Here is a 20,831-nt window from a genome sequence, read left to right as displayed (position 1 = left end):
ATGGGACGTGGACAGTGTTAGCTGGGCCAGCATTTGTTGTCCATCCCTATTTGCCCTTGCAGAGTAGTCGCTTTAGCTTTGGAGTCACATGTAGGCCAGACCAGGTAAGGATGGCAGATTTCCTTCCCTAAAGGATATTAGTGAACCAGGTGGGTTTTTCCAACATGGCCATCAGTAGATTCCAGATTTTGTTTATCTATTTCAAATTCTACCATCTTCCATGGTGGGATTCGAACCCGGGTCCCCAGGACATCAGCTGAGTTTCTGGATTAATAGTCTAGCGATAATCCCACCAGGCCACCATCCCTCAACCTGACCAGGTGCCGGAGAGTGGTGATTTTCACAGTAACTTCATTGTAGTGTTAATGTAAGCCGACTTGTGACACTAATAAATAAATAAACTGAACCCGTGAGCCTGCAAGTGTCCCGGGGGCCAGTCTGCTTGTCATGCTCCCTGCCACCTCAGGTGAGTGCCATTGGCGGGATGAGGCTTCTAAGTAAGCATTAATTTCCCAATTAAGAACTCAATTGAAGATGAGGCAAGGAGGTCATTCATGAACCTTCTTCCCACTTTAGCTACACTCAGGGCGGGTGTGGGAAGGGAGTGGGGTCCCCATCAACTAACTCACCAAACATCCCAATCATCAACTCCCCACAGAGGGAAGGCCCAAGCATCTTCCCAGCCATGCTGATTTTTGAATCATGTCACAGGATTCACATCATTAAGGGACTCGTGATTTGCTCCGAAACTTTTGTGTCAACAAAACAAGGTTAAGAGTGAATTCTGTTGACAGTTATCTTAAACCTTAAGTCTCATTTATTACCTGTCATTTTGGAACTCCGAGCAGGCAAATTATTCCGTCATGTGTCCATTACAACACCTCGAAGATCTCTATCATTTTATGAATTCAATTACAGAATGTTTTGGCATTTTTGCAGACACTCAGCATGGGTCAAGTCTGGCGATAAATATATTTTGGGAAGTGAGTGTAAAACTTATAAGGAGCTGCATGCTGAATGGATTGCTATGTTATTAGCCACCTAAGGCATTGCACATACGAAGACGGGAGAAATTCTAGCCATTAAGAGAACAGGTGGCACAGTGGGACAGTGGTTAGCACTGCTGCCTCGCAGCGACAGGGAACCAGGTTCAATTCTAGCCTTGGGTGGCTGCCTGTGTAGAGTTTGCATGTTCTCCCCGTGGGTTTCCTCCGAGTGTTCCGGTTTCCTCCCACAGTCCATAGACGTGCAGGTTAGGTGGATTGACTATGCTAAATTGCCCCTTAGCTCGAAAGATGTGCGGGTTAGGTGGATTGGCCAAGCTAAATTGCCCCTTAGTGTCCAAAAATGTGTAGGTTAGGTGGATTGGCCATGGTAAATTGCCCCTTAATGTCCCAAGATGTGCAGGTCAGGTGGATTGACCATGATAAATTGCCCCTCAGCATCCAAAGATGTGTAGGTTAAGTGGATTGACCATGCTAAATTGCCCCAAGGTGTCCAAAGACATATGGGTTAGGTGGATTGACATGCTAAATTGCCCCAAAGTGTCCAAGGATGTTCAGGTTGAGTGAATTAGTAGGGTAAATACATGGGGGTATAGGTATAAGGTCTGGATAGGAAGCTTTGCCAAAAAAAATTGGTGCAGACTTGATGGGCTGAATGGCCTCCTTCTGCACTTTAGGGATTCTATGATTCTAATTGGAATTAGAAGGCAGGAGTCAACTGGATTACACCAAGGAGACAGAATTCTGTAACTTTGTACAATTCTGCCTTTAAGTTTCTGGAATATTTTATTTTATATTACTATGTGGAGCTAAATGCTAAACCTATAATGATTTAGGAATAGAGTTGGTTGGAAGAGTTTCCCTCACAAGTTGAGGAACAAAGGTGGCACAGTGGTTAGTACTGCTGCATCACAGTGCCAGGGACCTGGGTTCAATTCCCGGCTTGGGTCACTATCTGTGCAGAGTCTGCACATTCTTCCCATGTTGTCATGGGTACCCTCCGGGTGTTCTGATTTCATCCCATGGTCCGAAAGACATGCTGGTTAGGTGGACTGGCAATGCTAAATTGCGCCTCCTTAGTATCAGGTGGGCTAGTAGGGTAAATACATGGGGTTAGAGGAATGGAGCCTGGGTGGGATTGTTGTCAGTGCAGGCTTGATGGGCCAAATGGCCTCTTTCTGCACTGTAGGGATTCTATGATCATTCCAAATTAAGGTGCTGCAATGCCAACAATGGCAGGTGCTTGTACTTAAAGCTAAATGTCTTTATGTCAGTACTTCTCAAGATTAATGTGGACATTGGACCTTACAGTGGGAAATGTTGATTAAAAAATGTGACAAAACATAATAGGATATGTGCAAACATGAAGGATTAACAATGAGATAACCCAAATTGATCAAATTGCTGTTTGAAAGTTAACAATTGAGTTTCTATCACAGGTATGTCACACCATTGAAATAAAGTTGTTTCTCTTTCTAGAGTGGTTAGTTCAACTCTTCCTCGTTAAGCAGTTCAGATAATGTTGACACGACAATTTGTTTGCTCTCATTATGCATTTGTGCTGGTCGTAAATGCTTGATACTCCAGCACACAGTCATTCACACAATATAAATGCACTAACAATAAGGAGTCCAGTGAGCTTCTCTGTGGCAATTCAAATAATATTCAGAGACTCTGAGATATTCTGCATTGTAACAGGACTCAACAAATATCCTTTTACCCATTACTTAAGCCCAATTCTATATTCATAGAATCATAGAATCCCTAGAGTGCGGAAGGAAGCCAATCAGCCCATTGAGTCTGCACCAACTCTCTGGAAGAGCATCTCACCCAGAAGCAGCCCCCACCCCTATCCTCATAACCCCATACATTTACCCCACTTATCCCCCTAATCTTCACATCTTTGGACATTAAGGAGCAACTTAGCATGGCCAATCCAACCAAATGGCACATCTGTGGACACTAAGAGGAAATTCAGCATAGCCAATCCACTTAACCAGCGCATGTTTGGACAATAAGGCACAATTTAGCATGGCCAATCCACCTAAGCCGCACATCTTTGGACATTAAGGGGAAATTTAGTACGGTCAATCCAACTAAACTGCATATCTTCGGATACTAAGGGGAAATTTAGTATGGCCAATCCACCTAACTTCACATCTTTGGACATGGACACTACGGGACAATTTAGCATGGCCAATCCACCTAAACTGCATATTATGGACATTAAGGGGCAATTTAGCATGGCCAATCCATCTAATCCACACATCTTTGGACTGTGGGAGGAAACTGGAGCACCCAGAGAAAACCCACATAGACAAGGGGAAAACTCTAAACAGACCAAGGTCAGAATTGAACCCGGGTCCCTGGCCCTGTGAGGCAGCAGTGCTAACCACTGTGCCATTGTGCCTCCCCACCATACAGTGAAAATAGATGGTTCAAAATTAACCCCACAACATTTCCCAGACTGTGCGAGTTAAACAGAAAGTGAAGGAAAATTGAAATTGTAATTAAACAATATTAAACTTCAGACATCAAAGCCTAAAACAATCTTTTGGAGGGCCTAAAATGTCCATACAATTTCAACCAAGCCATCTGGTGTCACATTAATATACTGAGTCATCACATCTCATATTAAATTTGTTTTTTTTTGCAATTGCTCCCTTTCACCAGATGTTAACCACAGTATATTTGAAATCAAATCTTATTTCAGCTCAATTGTCCCCTGGCAAATGAATGCTGACCTTTAAGAGAGCTCTAATGGAATAAAGTCAATCAACAGCAGTTGCACAATAAACAAAATGTTGAATGCTCTCACAAGCAGAGAGCTTTACTGTGATCTGTCCAAAGGATGTCCTACCTGTTGGGTTGATATTTCTGACTGGGCCATCTCATGTATCTATTGGAAAGGAAGCACTGTATTATTTTTAAGCAATAGCTGTCCAGAACTTTAATAACAAATCATCAAGGTTCAAGTGTATAAGGGAGAGATTGTTTACACGGGAGAATGGGCAATGTAATTCTTCTTGTTAGCAGACAACAACATTATCCCTAAGAGACATGAATTACATTTTATCTGTCACTGAGGAATGTACGCATCTATTACTGCTTGCCACTAAGTGAGCTCCCTACTCTCTGTTATCTTATGTGGGAAGTCAGAGGTGAACCTTGAAGATCTCCCTTGCTCACGGTAAGTTAGCCAATTAGCTCTCTTGTCATTTTAAGATGTGGAGATGCCGGCATTGGACTGGGGTGGGCACGGTAAGAAGTCTCAAAACAAGATAGATACTCAAAATCTTTTCCTACAGGTAGGAGAGTCTAGAACTAGAGGGCAGAGTTTTAGGGTGAGAGGGGAGAGATACAAAAGGGTCCAGAGGGGCAATTTCTTCACACAGTGGTGAGCGTCTAGAATGAGCTCCTAGTGGAAGTAGTAGAGACAGGTACAATTTTGTCTTTTAAAAAGCATTTATACAGTTACATGGGTGAGATTGGTATAGAGGAATATCGACCAAATGTGGGCAGTTGGGACCATCTTAGTGGTGAAGGGTGGCATGGACAAGTTGGGCCGAAGGGCCTGTTTCCATGCTGTAAACCTCTAACTCTGACCAGGTCAAAGGCTAATAGTTATTTGGGATCACGAGCTTTTGAAGCACTGCTCCTTCATCAGGTGTGTGGAGAGGTGGGTTCACAAACACAGCATATATAGGCAGAGACACAACTCCAAGATGATGGTTAGAATGGGAGTCTTTATAGGATGCGGGTCTTTACTAATAGTTGCATTTCAACCATTGTCTTGCAATTGTGTCTCTATCTATATATGTCGTCTTTGTGAACCCACTTCTCCATTCACCTGATGAAGGAGCAGCTCTTTGTGTTTCCAAATAAACCTGTTGAACTTTAACCTGGTGTTGTGAGATTTCTTACTGCGCCCACTCCAGTCCAACGCCAGCATCTCCAAATCTTAAAATGATAAAATAGCAGATTAGCTAACTTACTTAACCTTGTGTTGTGAGGCTTGTTATCATGATAAAGTTTACTTATTAGTGCCCCAAGTAGCCTTACATTAACACGGCAATGAAGTTACTATGAAAACCCCCAAGTCGCCATACTCAGGTGCCTGTTCAGATACACTGAGGGAGAACTTAGCACGGCTAATGCACCTAACCAGCACATCTTTCAGACTGTGGGAGGAAACACATGCAGACACGGGGAGAACGTGCAGACTCCGCACAGACCGAGAATCGAACCTGGATCCCTGGCGCTGTGAGGCAGCAGTGCTAACCACTGCACCATCGCGTCGCCCATCATCATGAGAACATCATACAGTGTATCATTCTGCTGCTGAGTTGCAACATTATATAAAATGGCCCATCATTTTAAACCCACAAGGCAGAATTCTCCCATCCCGCCCGCCACGGGAATTGTAGCGGGTGGCACAGGACCATTCAAAGGTCCACTGACCTCGGGCAGGATTTTCCGGCCATGGGGTGAGCCTGGCCGGAAAATCCCATCTGCAGAGTTCAATAATTGGTTGAATTGGCATGGCCAATGCTAAATTGACCCTTAGTGTTAGTGGATTAGCAGGGTAAATATGTCAGGTTCCAGGGATTGGGCCTGGGTAGGTTTATCGGTACAGGCTCAATGGGCTGAATGGCCTCCTTCTGCACTGTAGGGATTTGATGACTCTATCCCGCAACATCATAGATTCTCTGGAGCTTTCTCCACATTTACTAAAGATTCCACTGATGTTATTAAGGGTTTCCTTCGGGCGCTCCAGTTTCCTCCCACAGTCCGAAAGACATGCTGGTTAGGGGGAATTGGCTATGCTAAATTCTCCCAGTGTACCCGAAAAGGTGCTGGAGTGTAACGACTAGGGGATTTTCACAGTAACTTCATTGCGGTGTTAATGTAAGCCTAATTGTGACACTGATAAATAAACTTCAGAAAGTAATCAAGCAAGCTCATAAAATGGCTCATTTACGCTCGCTAGAAGCAACTTAAATTCATAAAGTCCTCTGCAAACAAAAGGAATATGTTCAAGCCTTGAGCCCTGCTGTTTGAGTTATCTGAGAACTTGGGCAGTCTGTAGTTTCTCTGTTTCCTTCTCCATGACAAAGACACAGACAATGAGAATTGACTTTCCAACTAAGCAACATGACTTATCTCCTGTAGTATTACGTTTGGATTTTGGCATTCTTGCCTTTGTTCTTATCATAGAATCCCGAACAGGGCAGAAGGAGGACATTCAGCCCATCAATTCTGCATTGACTCTCCAACAAAATGCCTTACGCAGGTCCTCTCCCCCACCCTACTCTCACAATCCTGTGCATTCACCACGGCCAATCCCACCCAACCTAGGCATCTCAGGACATTAAGGAGAAATTTAGCACGGCCAATCAACCTAACCTGCACATCTTTGGACTGTGGGGGGAAACCAGGGCGCCCGGAGGAAACACATGCAGACATGGAGAGTATGGGCAGCTTCCGCACTGACAGTCACCCAAGGCTGGAATCGAATCCAGGTGCCTGGCGCTATGAGACAGCAGCGCTAACCACTGTGCCACCATTCTTGAGTGAATTATGAAAAGCTTCAGGAACATGTCTGTCTCTTTTCAGCTATATCTATAATCAGACTGAGTGGGATTTTCCTGCCCCTCCACAGTGTGTTTTCCAACAGCAGAGGAGCACTGTCCATCAATGGGATCTTGAACTCTGGAGCCTCATGCATGGCTCACCCATCCCATGGCTGCGGAACCCACCATGAGGAGTGGGGGGAGGGTTCAAGGAAAATCCCATACTCCGTACAAACAGTCACCCAAGTCCGGAATCAAACCCGGGTCCCTGGCACTGTGAGGCAAAAGTGCTAACCACTGTGCCAACGTGCCGCCCCGTTCTCCGTTTACCTGGGGAGTACCATTTCTGGACTGGGTTTTACGATAATCTGTGTCCCACTTCATTTTAGACTACTCAAAGATCAGTAGACAAATTCCTTTGGCTATCAGCTTCCCTCAGTTCATCTTGAGACAGGCCCAACACCAGCAAAGACGAGGCACTAATCCCTGGGCCATTAGTTATCACTTTTTTTTTCATGGGACATGGGCGTTGGTGGCTAGGCTGGCATTTGTTGCCCATCCTTCTTTGCCCTTGAACTTAATGGCTTCCTCACCCATTTCGGAGGGCAGTTGAGAATCAACCACATTGCTGTGGCTCTGGAGTCACATGTAGGCCAGGTCAGATAAGGACGGCAGACTTCCTTCCCTGAAGGACATTAATGAACAAGATAGGTTTGTAGAATCATTGAATACCTCGTACAGCTCAGGGGAAGTGATAGCCTAGTGGTATTATCGGTAGACTATTAATCCAGAAACTCTGTTAATGTTCTAGGGACCCGGGTTCGAATCCTACCGTGGCAGATGGTGGAATTTGAATTCAATTTTAAAAATCTGGAATTAAGAATCTACTGATGACCATGAAACCATTGTCAATTGTTGGAAAAACCCATCTGGTTCACTTATGTTCTTTAGGGAAGGAAATCGGCCATCTTTACACGGTCTGGCCTACATGTGACTCTAGAGCCACAGCAATGTGGTTGACTCTCAACTGCACTCGGGCAACTAGGGATGGGCAATAAATGCTGGCCTAGCCAGTGACGCCCATGTCCCACAAATGAATTAAAAAAACCTACAGTCCAGAAGGAGGCCATTTGGCCCATCGAGCCTGCACTGACCACAATCAGCTTTATCCCTGTAAGCCCACACATTTAACTTACTAATCCCCCTGACACTAAGGAGCAATTTAGCATAGTCTATCAACCTGATCCGCACATTTTCTGGACTGTGGGAGGAAACCGGGGAGCAACTGGAGGAAACCCACATAAAAACAGAGAGAACATGCAAGCTCCACACAGACAGTGACCCAAGCCGGGAATCGAACCCGGGTCCCTGACGCTGTGAAGCAGCAATGCTAACCACTGTGCCACCATACTACAATGAATGTTCATGATTAACACTACTGAGGCTAGTTTACAATTCCAGGATTTATTAATTGAGTTTGAGTTCCACCAAAGTTTAAGGTTTATTTATTAGTGTCACAGGAAGGTTTACATTAACACTGCACTGAAGTTACTATGAAAATCCCAGCCGTCCATGGTGGGATTTGAACCCATATCTCCAGAGCCTTGGCCTGTTCCTCTGGATTCCTAATCTATTGGCATTACTACGACACCACCACCTCCTCAGTAATGGATAAGCCAGCTTCTTGTCTCCTCACAACAGCCCCATTTGTAGACTGCAGTACCAGACACCTAACATTACAACAGGTTACAAAATAGTGACACAATGGAGATTAGAAGGATGAGAGGGGATCTCATTGAAATTTACAGAATACTGAAAGGCCTGGACATGGGGAAGATATTTCCATTAGTCGGAGAGATTAGGATCCGAGGGCACAGCCTCAGAGTAAAGGGACGACCCTTTAAAACAGAGATGAGGAGGGATTTCTTCAGCCAGAGGGTGCTGAATCTATGGAACTCATTGCCACAGAAGACTGTGGAGCCAGGTCATTGAGTGTATTTAAGACATAGATAGATAGATTCTTGATTGGTAAGGGAATCAAGGGCTACAGGGAAAAGGCAGGAGAATGGGGTTGAGAAACTTATCAGCCATGATCGAATGGCGGAGCAGACTCAATGGGCTGAATGGCCTAATTCTGCTCCTATATCTTCTGGTCTTCCTCTTTTATTTCCATTTTGCCCTGTTCTTCAACCCAGATAGTTTTGCAGGAAGTTTCCTCCCCGTTAACCATAGTTACTTTGCCAAGTCTCTGAAATATTCTGAATATTGATCATTTCTTTAGATTCTACTCTATTGCTTCAGAAGTTATTAAAATCAACAAACATTTTCACTCATAAAAACATTAGTGGAATCTTCAATAAATGTGGACAAAGCTCCAGAGAATCCATGACTTAGTGGAATAGAATCATAGAATTCCTACAGAGCAGAAAGGGGCCATTTGGCCCATTGAGCCTGCACCAACAACAATCCCACCCAGACCCAATCCCTGTAACCTCACATATTTACCCTGCTAATCCCCCAACACCAAGGCCAGAATTTTACCAGCACGCCCACCCCGATTCTGGGGCATTCTCCATTGGCCTCGGGTAGAATCATACAAACCTCGGGCGGACGTGCCGGGAAAATTCCGCCCTAAGGGGTAATTTAGCATGGCCAATCACCTAACCCGCACATCTTAGGACTATGGGAGGAAACCAGAGCACCCAGAGGAAACCCATGCTGACATGGGGACAACGTGCAAACTCCACACAGACAATGACCCGTGGTGGAAGGGGGGCACAGTGTGCCACTATTGCCTCACAGCACCAGGGACCGGGTTCGATTCTGGTCTTGGGCGACTGTGTGGAGTTTGCACATTCTCCCCGTGTCTGTGTGGGTTTTCTCCGGGTGCTCCAGTTTCCTCCCACACTCCAAAGATGTGCCAGTTACGTAGAGTGGACACATTAAATTGTCCTTTTGTGTCGGGGGCCTAGCAGGATAAATATGAAGGATTATAGGGATAAGGCATGGGTGGGATTGTGGTTGGTACAGACTCAATGGGCCAAATGGCTTTCTTCTGCACTGTAGGGATTCTCTCATTCTATGAGACTGGAATTGAACCCGGGTCTTGGCGCTATGAGGCAGCAGTGCTAACCATCGCGCCATCGTGCCACCCCCCTTCTCTTATCTTTTTACAGAGATGTCCATTAATTATTTTCACCCAGAAAAAGGAACTAATTTAAGATTCAGCTACATCTTACAACATAGATAATCAATTATTTTATTATGTTCATTTCCAAGTGATATCTCAATTAATCTAATAGTACAATTCTTCCTAGTTTTTCTTATCCATACTGGATCTCAGTACAACACCGAAAGAAAACCAAAGTACTGAGGGTGAAAAATAAAATGTTCCGACAGAAAATTTTGGGAACACAAGGCAGGTTAGATAGCCACCATGGAACGAGAAACACAGTTAACATCTCAGGCTGACAAACACCCTTCAAATCTGTGTTGAGTTCTAACCAAAAGTCATTGGCTTGAAGATTGGGCAGAAATTTACTCCCTACCCAGTCCAAAGATGTGCTGGTTAGGTTGATTGGCCACGCTAAAATTGCCCCTTAGTGTCCTGAGATGCGTAAGTTAGAAGGATTAGAGGGTAAAATATGTAGGGATATGGGGGTAGGGCCTGGGTGGGATTGTGGTTGGTGCAGACTCGATGGGCCAAATGGCCTCTTTCTGCACTATAGGGTTTCTATGATTCTACCCAGAAAGTGAGAACAATGTTAGCAGGTCTGGAGGGGGAGCAGTGGCTCCCCAGTGGCAAGTTTAAGTTTAAGCTTATTTATTAGCGTCACAGGTAGGCTTACATTAATGCTGCAATGAAGTTACTGTGAAAAACCCCCTAGTCGCCACACTCCACTGCCTGTTCGGGTACACTAAGGGAGAATTTACCATGGCCAATGCACCCTAACCAGCACATCTTTCGGACTGTGGGAGGAAACTGAAGCACCTGGAGAAAACACACGCAGACACAGGGAGAACGTGCAAACTCCACCCAGACAGTGACCCGAGCTGGGAATCGAACCCCTGGCGCTGTGAGGCAGCAGTGCCACCGTGCCGTCCTCACAGGCTGTGAGAAAAATGGGCAGCTAATTTGCAAACTTTAGGATCTTGAGCGGAATTCTCCGGCTTTGCACACACGCTGCTAGCACTGCCAGCGAGATCGGACAATTTAGTGCTCGGCCAAATCTCCGTTCACAGTGCTGATACTGGATAATCCCAGCCGCAGGCGCGGTCAAAGGATTCCAGTTCTTATCTTTTTTTTATTCATTTATTGCCCATCCCTAGTTGCCCTTGGAGAGCAGTTGAGAATCAACCACATTGCTGTGGCTCTGGAGTCACATGTAGACCAGACCAGCTAAGGACAGCAGATTTCCTTCCCTAAAGGACATTTGTGAACCAGATTGGGTTTTTCTGACAATCGACAATGGTTTCACGGTCATCAATAGATTCTTAATTCCAGATTTTTTTTCACTGAATTCAAATTTCACCAGCTGCCATGACGGGATTTGAACCCAGGTTCCCAGAACATTAGCTGAGTTTCTGAATTAATAGTCTAGTGATAATACCATGAGGCCTTCGCCTTCCCAATTAATTACAGCACTGGAACTTTGCCAACTGTGGTTCAGGCCCCTACTACGTGTGGAATCCACAAGCTTAATGGAGCTCCCTGCTACAGCCCAGAAGGACCCAGAAGCTCAATAGCCCAAACTTTGGGAAGCAGGAAAAGCCCCAGTGCTTTCCCTGAAGGTGACATTCACTCTCCAGCCCCACACCCACAGTCCTTCTAAAATAAAACTAATGTATCTGTCTGGACGCCCCCTCACTCCAGGTCACATTGCCTCAGCAGCATCCACCTCACCTGGGAGGGCTGCCCAGGCTTCAGAGCAGTGGGCCCTCTGATTGGACCGACAACATCAACAGCCCAAATAACTTCCTTAATTGGAGGGACCAATCACTGAGCAAGTCCCGTTGCTGCCAAGTGCTGGCTTACGGCCCATTTTTTGCCTGGACCTCGGGATCCTGCAACCCGGAGTCGAATCCAACCCTTTATCCTTCTTTCCCTTACTATTTATCAACCAGCCAAGGATATCTAGCATTTTCAGTCCAAAGATGTGCCGGTTGGGTGGATTGGCCATGCTAATTGCCCTTTAGTATCCAAAGAAGTGCAGATTGGGTGGATTGGCCATGCTAAATTGCCACTTAGTGTCCAAAGATGTGCAGGTTGGGTGGATTGACCATGCTAATTGTCCTTTAGTATCCAACGAGGTGCAGCTAAGGTGGATTGGCCATGCTAAATTGCCCCTTAGTGTCCAAAAGTGTGCAGGTTAGGTGGATTGACCATGCTAAATTGCCCCTTAGTGTCCAAAGATGTGCAGGTTAGGTGGATTAGCCATGCAAAATTGCCCCTTAGTGTCCAAAGGTGTGCGGGTTAGGAGGATTGGCCATGCTAAATTGCCTCTCAGTGTCCAAAGATGCGCAGGTTAGGTGGCTTAGCCATGCAAAATTGTCCTTGGTGTCCAAAGATGTGCAGGTTAGGTGGATTGGCCATGCTAAATTGCCCCTTAGTGTCCACAGATGTGCGGGTCAGGTGGGTTGGTCATGTTAAATTGCCCCTTAGTGTCCACAGATGTGCAGGTCAGGTGGATTGGCCATACTAAATTGCCCCTTAGTGTCCACAGATGTGCGGGTCAGGTGGATTGGCCATGCTAAATTGCCCCTTAGTGTTCACAGATGTGCGGGTCAGGTGGGTTGGTCATGCTAAATTGCCCCTTAGTGTCCAAACATACTACTGTTAGGTGGGACCAAAAGAGAAAATGCAAAAGTAAATTTTAGCATTTTCTCTTTTGGTTCAGATTCCAGCATCCGCTGTAATTTGCTTTTATTATTAGGTGGATTGCTAAATTGCCTCTTAGCATTGAATGGTGTGCAGGAACGTCCATGGTAAATGCACGGGGTTACAGGGCTGGGGCGGAGGGGAGGGCCTGGATGGGCTGCTCTTTCAGAGAGTCAGTGCAGGCTCGATGGGACGAATGGCCTCTTTCTGCACTGTTGGGATTCTATGATCTTGTGTTTATATCTCCAGTTCTAATGTCTTTCTAACACGTTCTTTGGGACAGCTGTATCTCCTTTCCTCCACACCATTTCTGTAACATGCAGCTTGTGTAGGCTCCTTATGGTCCAAATGTGCCCTGGGGCTTGAAAAACAAAGAAGAGTGCCCCAAGAGCCCATTCGTTTTGGAAACGGGAGTGCAAGAGTCCCCAGACCATAAGGCTATCAATTTAGGTCACTGGTTCTCACAGGCATACATCACAAAGAACATGCAGGCATGCGTAACACATTCAGTGACGTGCGTGCATGCAACCTCAAATGCTTTTTAACAAGAGAAAACACATCTGTTAAGCTATCAATATGGACGTTAATTGACTACCTAGATTATGAAGTCTGTCTTTCATAATTACTGAAATGAAAGGTACTTCCAGCTTAGTAGTTTTGCCTCTGCATTGTGGATGATTTAAGCAGCAATGCTTAAAGTAATGAAACAATTCTGACTGAAAAAAGCTTTTAAAAAATGTCCCAATGGAGTTCTCACAGAAGCATAACAAATTCAGTCAGCTCTGATAGTTAACTCAGAGCGTTTAATTGATGTTAAGCACATGGACAGTCTAAGTGCTATATGTGACCCAGTTCCTACTACACTACACTCGACCAAATCAAGTTTGTTTCTCGTCAAACGCATTATAGGTTCTCACACTGCCAAAGTAAAATCCTTTTCCCCCTTGGGTGTCTTCACTGATAGTTTGGCACCAGTGTAATCCGCATCCTGGGCTTTTGCTCAAAGGAAACAATCAGTTCAGGCCGCACAGTGGCACAGTGGTTAGCACTGCTGCCTCACAGCGCCAGGGACCTGGTTCAATTCCAGCCTTGGGTAACTATTTGAGTGGCATGGTGACACAATGGTTAGCACTGCTGCCTCACAGTGCCAGGGACCCAGGTTCAATTCCAGTATCAGGTAACTATCTGAAGTGGCACATTGGCACAGTGGTTAGCACTGCTGCCTCACAGCGCCAGGGACCCGGGTTCAATTCCTGGCTTGGGTCACTGTCTGTGAGGACATTGCACATTCTCCCTACGTCTGTGCAGGTTTCCGCCGAGCGCTCCAGATTCCTCCTACAGTCCAAAAAGAGTGCTGGTTAGGTGGAATGGCCATGCTAAATTCTCCCTGTGTACCCGAACAGGTGCCGGAATGTGGCCACTTGGGGATTTTCACAGTAACTTCATTGCAAAGTTAACGTACGCCTACTTGTGACACTAATAAATAAACTAAATAAAACAGAATGGGTAAAAGGTGCCCAAGGACAGATGTTTTGGAGTAAGGAAATTGCGGAGATGACACAGTGGTTAGCACTGCTGCTTCACAGCACCAGAGACCCAGGTTCAATTCCAGCCCTGGGACACTGCCTGAGTAGAGTTTGCACGTTCTCCTGATCTCTGCGTGGGTTTCCTCCAGGTGCTCCAGTTTCTTCCCACAGTCCAAAGATTTGCGGGTTAGTTGGTTTAGCTATGTTAACATGCCCATTAATGTCAGGAGGATTAGCAGGATAAATAAATGGGGTTACTGGGACAGGGTCTGGGTGGGATTGATCTCGATGGGCCAAATGGCCTCTTCCTGCACCATAGTGTTAATGTATGCCCACATGTGACACTAATAAATAAACTTTAATCAGTGTGATTGCTTGAAGTGAAAATCAATTTGCAAACGCCCCAATTAAACCACTTTGCTAACCTTTGCAGGTCCTGGACATATGCAGAATTCAGGCAGTTTGGGGTCTGGATTGTCCAGTTCCACATAAAGATCCAGCAGTCCACCAGTTCAATTGTGGCCTTCCATGCCTAGTGAACAATGTGGGGAATCACCTTTTGATTTCATGTTTTAAATTTCCTTTAGAATTTGATCTTGATTGATGCAGTGTCCCTCTAAGGAGCTGCTTCTTTATCGTTAATTTAGAATCAGAGAATCCCTACAGTTCAGAAGGAGGCCATTCAGCCCATCGAGTCTGCACTGACGACAATCCCTCCCAGAACCCATTCCCGTAACCCCACATATTTACCTCGCTAATCCCTCTAACCTAAGCGTTCTGGGACACTAAGGGGAATTTAGCATGACCAATCAACCTAACCCACACACCTTTGGACTGTGGGAGGAAACCGGAGCACCTGGAGGAAACCCATGCAGATACGGGGAGAACGTGCAAACTCCACACAAACAATGACCTAAGCTGGGAATCGAACCCAGGTCACTGGAGCTGTGAGGCAGCAGTGCTAACCACTATGCCACCATGCCACCCCTACTAAAAAAACTAAAAAAATTTAGTTTTGCTGATCATAGAATTATAGAATTTTGACAGTGCAGAAGGAGGCCATTGAGCCCATTGAACTTGCACCGGCTGTCCAACAGATCAATTTACCCAGGTCATTGTTCTTGCCCCCAATTCCACACATTCCCCATGGCTAATCCACCTTACTCACACATCTTTTGACGCTAACGGGCAACTTAGCATGGCCAATTCACCTAATCATCGCATCTTTAGACACGGCGGTGGGGGGGGGAGCAATTTAGCATGGCCAATCCACCTAACCTGCACATCTTTAGATACTAAAGGACAATTTAGTATGGCCAATCCAACTAATCTACATATCTTTGGACACCAGGGGGCAATTTAGTATGGCCAATCCACTTAACCTGCACATTTTTGGACGCTAGGAAGAAACCAGAGCATCCAGAGGAAATCCACGCAGATACAGGGAGAACGTGCAAACTCCACACAGACAGTGACCCAAGGCTGGAACTGAACCCGGGTCCCTAGCACTGTGAGGCAGCAGTGCTAGCCACTGTCACCCTTGGCATAAGGTCCTGCATGTGTCTTGAGCAAAGACCTGGCCATCTCATACCAGTTCCCAGATGATAAGGAAGGGACTTTTCAGCTATTTCCAACATTGGGTCAAACCATCCTGTTACATTTGAGTACAGAGAGATCTATCTTGCATTTGCTCAATGTTGTGAACAACCGTGGCCTATTTTGAGTTTGAGCTTATTGATACAAGAAGAAATATAGGAAAACAGCCATTCAATTATCCAACACTGTTCACCACAACTGACGGCTGCATCGTATAGACTGCACTGCTTCAAGAAACCTGCTCATCACCACAAGGGCAAAATAGGAATGGACAACAAAATGCTGGTCTCGCCAGCAACACTCGCATAAGTAAAACAAAAGTTAATTCTACCTATGCAAGCATGAGTACTGCATGTGGCAGTGCGTTACTGAGGAGGTGCTGAATTACCCCAGACAGCATTTTAGAGAAGCCCATTCTGATTGTTCCTGCAAAGTTCTCAAAGGTCAGAGGGGTCTCCAAAACCCCAACAGTTCTTGCAATAAAGATAAAAGAATTAAAATGAGGAAAATTATTGCAGTCTTCATTCAGCTTCTCTGACCCCACCTGTTACGAGATGTTGATCCTGTAGCCATTAAGTGAGTGTCAGTTTTAAAGTTTAAAGTTGATTTATTAGTGTCACAATTGGGCTTACATTAACACTGCATTGAAGTTACTGTGAAAATCCCCCTGTTGCCACGCTCCGGCATCTATTTGGGTACACTGAGGGAGAATTTAACATGGTCAATGCATCTAACCAGCACGTCATTTGGACTGTGGGAGGAAACCAGAGCACCCGGAGGAAACCAACGCAGACACGGGGAGAACATGCAAACTCCACACAGACAGAGACCAAAGCTGGGAATCGAACCCGGGTCCCTGGCACTCTGAGGCAGCAGTGCTGACCACTGTACCACCATACTGAGGATCCCTACAGTACAGAAGGAGGCCATTCGATCCATTGAGCCTGCACCGACAACAATTCCACCCAGGCTCTATTCCCATCTGTTTACCCTGCTAAATGCCCTCAGGGGCATTTATCACGGCCAATCCACCTAACCTGCAACTTCTTTGGACTGTGGAAGGGAACCGGAGCACCCGGAGGAAACCCACGCACACACGGGGAGAACGTGCAGACTCCGCACAGACAGTGACTCGAGGCCAGAATCGAACCCGGGCCTCTGGCGCTGTGAGGCAGCAGTGCTAACCATTGTGCCACCCTATCTTGAGGCGATCGAGGAAATAACTTGGTCAGTTTTCATTTAGAAAGATTCCTTCTCTTGCAGCAAGACATAGAAAGTTACGATAGGATGAGATGATGTAAGACGGGAGAAAGTTGGTGTGGAGTATAACGGAAAAGTTGGGATCAATGTGTTTACAGCAAAATTATTGTCCTGTATCTGTTTTTATGTAATGTCTGATGAAACTTATTAGCCTAAGACAATCAGTTCGACCTTTGCAAATTGCTAAAGCTGTAACGATGAAAGTCTTTGAGATTTTTCTCAAACTGTGTTTCCCTTTATTACACTGAAGAAAATGTCATTGATGCAACAATTCATTTCCTTATGACAGTTCTTATTCTTCTTGTAAATCTGAGGACAGTTGACACTTTTATATGTCAGCAGTAGATTTTTTGAGTTGTTTATGGAATGTGGGTGTCACTGGCTGGGCCAGCATTTATTACCCAACCCCTGAAGTCAGTTGAGAGTCAACCACATTGCTGTGGCTCTGGAGCCACATGTAGGCCAGACCAGGTAAGGATGGCAGATTTCCTTCCCTAAAGGACATTAGTGAACCAGATGGGTTTTTACAGCAACCAATTATGGGAATCATCAGACTTTTAATTCAAGATTTTTGGAGTTCAATTTTCATCAGCTGCTGTGGTGGGATTCGAACTCAGGTCCCCAAAGCATTACCCTGAGTCTCTGGATTATTCGTCCAGCAACAATACCACTACACCACTGCCTCCCCCTATTGGAACAATAGCTCATTTACCAGGCCACTGATATTATCAAATGGTATATTAAGGGACAATGGACTGGTGGAATTTTTCAACAATGGTGAGGCAACAATTTTGTTCACACATCTGTGAGCTATCCTTGCTCAGATATATTCACTTGGAGATCAAAGATCAGGGGAGCAATTCACCCAACTGCAGTTGAAATGCTCCTGCCAACGGGAAAACCAGAGTGTAAAATATCCAACCTGTCAATCAAAGATTAAGGGTTGGATTTTCCAGACATGCTTGCCCCAAAACCCACCGGGGGTCAACAAATCTTTCCATGGTCTGTCCCTCGCCCACTACGATTCCTGTGGTGGGTGGAACATGAATGTTTATAAACAAAGAACACAGGTACAGCACAGGAACAGGCCCTTCGGCCCTCCAAGCCTGCGCCAATCATGATGCCCTTACTCAGTCCATCTCCCTCTATTGTCTCCCTATTCATTACCCATCCAGTCGCCTCTTAAATGTTACCTATGTACCTATTTCCACCACTTCCTCTGGCAGTGCATTTCAGGCACCCACCACTCTCCATGTGAAAAATGTCCCCTGCACATCTCCCTTAAACTTTCCCCCTCTCACCTTGAACCTGTGCCCCCTTGTAATTGACACTTCCACCCTGGGAAACAGCCTCTGACTATCAACCCTGTCTATGCCTCTCATAATAGAGTCTCCCCTCAGCCTCCGTCTTTCCAGTGAAAACAATCCTACTTTATTCATCCTCTCCTCATTGCCAACTCCCTCAAGACTAGGCAACATCCTGGTGAACTTTCTTTACACTCTATCCAATGCTTCCTTGTCCTTCGGGGAGTGTGGCGACCAGAACCACACGCAATACTCCAAATACAGCCTAAACATGATGCTTAGGTTGGATATTTCATGAGGTTTCACTTCCTCTTTTCTAACCACAATGTTTACAAAGCACTTGAGATGCACTCGACCATAAAGGGAAAGAAAAACAAACAATGCTGTTTGCTAGTGGGTAAGTGATCCATAACTGTCAATCAAAGCACTTCAAAAGGATGCAGCTACCAGATGCTAACCCTCTAACGTTGAAAGGGAACTCCCCAGTGAAACTGATTATCAATTCATTTCAAAGGAGTTTCAGAGCAGTGGGGGCCATGAGAGAAAGTAAGGGGGTCCCCCCTCTCCCAGGAAATCCTGACAGGTCATTTCTATAAGAGAACTTTAAAGAGGGCTTTTAACATCTGGGCCAATCCCTATTGTGGAATGGAGTGCTATGGTGATGTTGAATGCTTCCAGGTATAAGATATAGCAGCAAAATTAGACCATTCAGCCCATCAGAAGGCATGGATGTCAAACTGACCAGGACACTTCAAAGCTTTGAGGGGACAGAAGCAATAATTAATATCTTACCCCAGAATGAGGTCTGAATTCACCATCCTGAAACTGAACTACACTCTTCCAGGGCTATAAGGGCAAGTGCACTCACTAGACATCCATTCCGGGGGAGAGTCCCAAGTCAAGCCCTTTCCCCCAATACCGAGCTTTAACGCAACCGACCCCATGCCTTTCCTCCGAAGGATGTGCTGGTTAGGGTGCATTGGCTGTGCTAAATTCTCCCTCAGTGTATCTGAACAGATGTTGGAGTATAGCGACTAGGGGATTTTCACAGTAACTTCATTGCAGTGTTGCTGTAAACCTACTTGTGACTCTCGTAAATAAATAATCTGCGCATCTTGGGACAGATACCAAGGGGCAATTTAGCATAGCCAATCCACTTAACCTGCACGCCTTTGGACTGCAGAGGAAACCCATGCAGACACGGGGAAAATGTGCAAACTCCACACAGACATTTACCAAGGCAGGAATCAAACCCTGGTCCCTGGAGCTATGAGGCAGCAGTGCTAACCATTGTGCCACCATGTTCTTGAACACCTTATATACAATGCCTTCCTTTGCTAAATGAGCATGTTTTCAGGATTTCATTTACATGTTTGTAACTCTGAGACATTAAGATCACAAACAATAACCGGGGAAACATTCACAAAATATACCTCCATTTAAGATGCAAAAATAAAGTGATTGTGCTGGTTCACAACAATGATCCCAGGAATGAAGGGTTTGTCATATGAGGAGCGGTTGAGGCGACTGGGTCTATAGACGATGGAGTTTAGAAGACTGAGGGGGAATCTAATTGAAACTTACAGAATACTGAGAAGCCGAGATAGAGTGGACATGGGGAGGATGTTTCCACTAATGGGGGAGACTGGAACTCAAGGGCACAACCTTAGAGTGAAGGGGCCGTCCTTTAATACTGAGATGAGAGGGAATTTCTTCAACCAGAGGGTGGTGAATCTGTGGTACTCGTTACCACAGAAGGCTTTGGAGGCTAGATCATTGAGGATTTAAAGACACAGATAGATAGGTTCTTGATTGGTCAGGGGATCAAAAGTTATGGGGAGAAGGCAGGAGAATGGGGATAAGAATCAGATCAGCCATGACTGATTGGAGGAGCAGACCTGATGGGCCGAATGGCCAAATTTTGCTCCTATCTTATGCTTTTATATACAATGCTGCATTTCATCTTGTGCTATATCCATATGGATCAATCCTAGCCTCATCAGAATGAAATTAATTTGTTCCCAAATTGAAGAGAAAGTGGAGCATTCAGCAAAGGTGAAGTCTGGCCCAAAAATATGACAAATGGGCAGAGACAATGTATGCACTGCTGAGGCATTTTAAGGCTCTGGTCAGACCACATCTGGGCGGCATGGTGCTCAGTGATTAGCACTGCTGCCTCACAGCACCAGGGACCTGGGTTCGATACTCGAGATGGGTCACCATCTCCTCCCCATATCCGAATGGGTTTCCCCTGGCTGGTCCGGTTTCCTCCCACACTCCAAAGATGTGTGGGTTAGGTGGATTGGCTGTGCTAAATTGCCCCTTATTGTCAGGGGGACTAGCTAGGGTAAATGCATGGGTTTATGGGGATAGGCCTGGGTGGGACTGTGGTCAGTGCAGACTCAATAGGCTGAATGACCTCCTTCTGCATTGTGGGATTCTCTGATTATGAGCAATTGTGAGCCCCATATCTAAAGAAGGATGTGCTGGCTTTGGAGAGGGTCCAGAGGAGGTTCACGAGAATGATCCCAGGAATGAAAAGCTTGATATTTGAGGAGCATTTGAGGACTCTGGGTCTGTACTCGATGGAGTTTAGAATGTTGAAGGGGGAATCTTATTGAAACTTACAGAATACTGAAAGGTCTGGGTGGAGCGGACATGAGGAAGATGTTTCCATTAGTAGGAGAGAA

The 20,831-nt window shown here is 45.5% G+C and overlaps 1 protein-coding gene across 11 annotated transcripts in view; it reads right to left on the bottom strand.

Annotated features, from left to right (window-relative positions):
• Positions 1–20,831, bottom strand: part of LOC145360762 (protein mono-ADP-ribosyltransferase PARP6) — a 147,069-nt gene that overhangs the window by 58,979 nt on the left and 67,259 nt on the right. For 10 of the 11 annotated variants that reach the window (XM_080216167.1, XM_080216168.1, XM_080216166.1 and 7 more), the window contains one exon: positions 3,865–3,903. The exons of the other annotated variant lie outside the window; for it this stretch is intronic. In XM_080216167.1, coding sequence (XP_080072293.1) covers positions 3,865–3,903 — 39 coding nt within the window. The remainder of the gene's footprint in view (positions 1–3,864; positions 3,904–20,831) is intronic. 11 annotated transcript variants of the gene reach the window in all.

The sequence above is a fragment of the Carcharhinus amblyrhynchos genome, chromosome 32 (assembly GCF_965287045.1).
Source record: "Carcharhinus amblyrhynchos chromosome 32, sCarAmb.v2.hapA, whole genome shotgun sequence".
Lineage (NCBI taxonomy): Eukaryota > Metazoa > Chordata > Chondrichthyes > Carcharhiniformes > Carcharhinidae > Carcharhinus > Carcharhinus amblyrhynchos.
The sequence above is the reverse complement of the archived record's forward strand: the minus strand, read 5'-3'. Positions and strand labels throughout refer to the sequence as shown.